Source organism: Arachis ipaensis, chromosome B03 (assembly GCF_000816755.2).
Source record: "Arachis ipaensis cultivar K30076 chromosome B03, Araip1.1, whole genome shotgun sequence".
Lineage (NCBI taxonomy): Eukaryota > Viridiplantae > Streptophyta > Magnoliopsida > Fabales > Fabaceae > Arachis > Arachis ipaensis.
The window spans coordinates 128,811,422-128,813,559 of record NC_029787.2 but is presented as its reverse complement, the minus strand read 5'-3'; the positions used below and the strand labels follow the sequence as shown (position 1 = coordinate 128,813,559).

The 2,138-nt window shown below is 35.7% G+C and overlaps 1 protein-coding gene across 1 annotated transcript; it reads left to right on the top strand.

Annotated features, from left to right (window-relative positions):
- Positions 1,012-2,125, top strand: LOC107634758. The gene has a single exon (XM_016338182.2). The coding sequence runs from the start codon at positions 1,420-1,422 to the stop codon at positions 1,912-1,914; it is 495 nt and encodes a 164-aa protein (XP_016193668.1). The 5' UTR covers positions 1,012-1,419; the 3' UTR covers positions 1,915-2,125.

Genomic DNA, 2,138 nt, shown 5'->3' with positions numbered 1-2,138 from the left:
AAGTGATGTAAAAAGTAGTTATTTATATTAATATAATATTATATAATTAAATATTTATGTAAAATTATTTAACATTGATAATGTATTAAATCAAATCCCTAAATTAATATTAATTTATATTTTATTTTTTCAATAAAATTATTCACCTCGTAACATTTTCTTTATTTTTGACCGAAACACACCACTCAAGTTAAGATCTATTTCCTATCCTATTTATGTCTGATCTACACTTTATTGTATAAGTAATTTTCATCAGAGAGAAAAAGAGGCAGTATCAAGGCAGACATCTCGTTGTGTATTAGAAATCAAAACCCACAATCTTTTGATAAGGACAATATCTTGGTTGGTGCTAAAAGAAAAACTGGTTTATGTTTTTGGAAATATCATATGATTTTGCTTAAAAACAATAATTAAGGGGATAATAGATTAGGTTGATAATCAATTATTGATGTATACTTTATCCAAATGTAGTAATAATTTGCTATTATTTTGTGAAAGATGAAAAGAAACCTATACATATATGAGATGCCAAAGTATGATTATCTGGAAATACTAACAGCAGAGCACATGATGACAAATTGACAACTAACAGGTCGACCCTAGGGCCTAAGTAGGTGCAAGTGCATGAAGAAAGACTGTCTATTCAATATTCATGCATCAATGGGAATATATATATATTACAAGCTAGCATATGATAGCGACACGATATCAAACAAAGATTTGACCTGCAATCAAATGTAGATTGTAGATGTTCATGGTCCATTTTGTTAATGCTACAAAATCAAAGGCATTGCTAATTAATGCTAGATACCATAACTAATCATTAGCTTGGTGGTGTCCTAAGTGAGGTCGCGAGATTATCTATACTCCAGTCCTCTCCATGTGCACTCCAATCAGAAGGGTGGTACCCGCAAATAGCAGATGTATGTGCATTCATATTCCCAAATATTATTAAAGTCATATAGGCCAAATTAGTGACAGGTTGGACATATATATTTCCTTCATTTGTGGCATTTTCAAACTAACCTTGAAATTAGAAAAGAAGATGATCCTTAAATTGCACAGGTGGGCAGAGGCACAGTCACAAAAAGATTATATTAAAAAAAGCTTATTAAAAGTCCTAAAGCCGCATACCAACTTTCTGTCCTCATATCTGCTGTCAGATGGAAAAATTTTTAGTTTTGAATATATTTATATATCAATCTGCTCCAATGCGACAAACATGAGTATTATTAAAGATAGAGAAAAGTAACATAAAAATATGGCAATAAATTAAAGATACCCAATAAACTAAGGAGGCCGAGGAAGAAAAAGAGAATGAAGTAGCTAGTCTTATGTGTGTGCGACAGGCAGGCAGGTAGGCAGCTTGCAAGAATATAAATAGAGGAGACTATTGTAAGAAGGTGTATCTATGTATGTATGGAAATGGGAAATAGGGGTAGTTCATGCAATCGGAAGAAGAAAGAGGTGTTTAAGGTGCTATTGGTGGATGATGGGAGGGTGGAGGCGTACAGAAAAGCAATGAGAGCAGGAGAGCTGATGGTTGAATACCCAGGGCACTTTGTGTGTGATTCCGGTTACCTGAAAGTAGGGCACCGCATCCAAGGCCTGCTAGCCCACCAAGAGCTTCAGGGCCGAAAATTCTACTTCCTTCTGCCAATGGACCTCCTATACTCCGTCCTCACCCACGACGAGTTGAGCTCCTTCAATTACAAGGCATCCCGATCCAGGCCAACCCTCAACAATTTTGCTAATACGATATTTAGCCACTTTTTTGTATGCATGTGTCCTCCACAGCCCGAGAAATTGCGATCACTTGCTGATGCTGGTGCTGAGACTGATGAAACGTACTCGAAGCTGAGATCTTGGAGGCCCGCACTGGAGACCATTAACGAAAGTCCATCAAGAGCTTAGATACATACATGTTTTAATTTTGTCTCCGTTTTTCTTGGATTCTTTTATTCTTCTCCTGCCCTCCTCATTCTATTTGTATTTTGTAGTTTCACACACCTTAGATTTAGCCCTCTTCTATATGCTCCCTGACACAAATTTACACTCTGTTTTTAGTTTGTACTCGCGATCAAAGACTGCTAATGTAATTAGAAAGACGAGAATTAATTCATTTCATTATTGGAATG

What these genes read in the sequence shown, in the direction of transcription:
- LOC107634758 (XM_016338182.2), top strand. Translation starts at nt 1,420, where the DNA reads ATGGAAATGGGAAATAGGGGTAGTTCATGCAATCGGAAGAAGAAAGAG.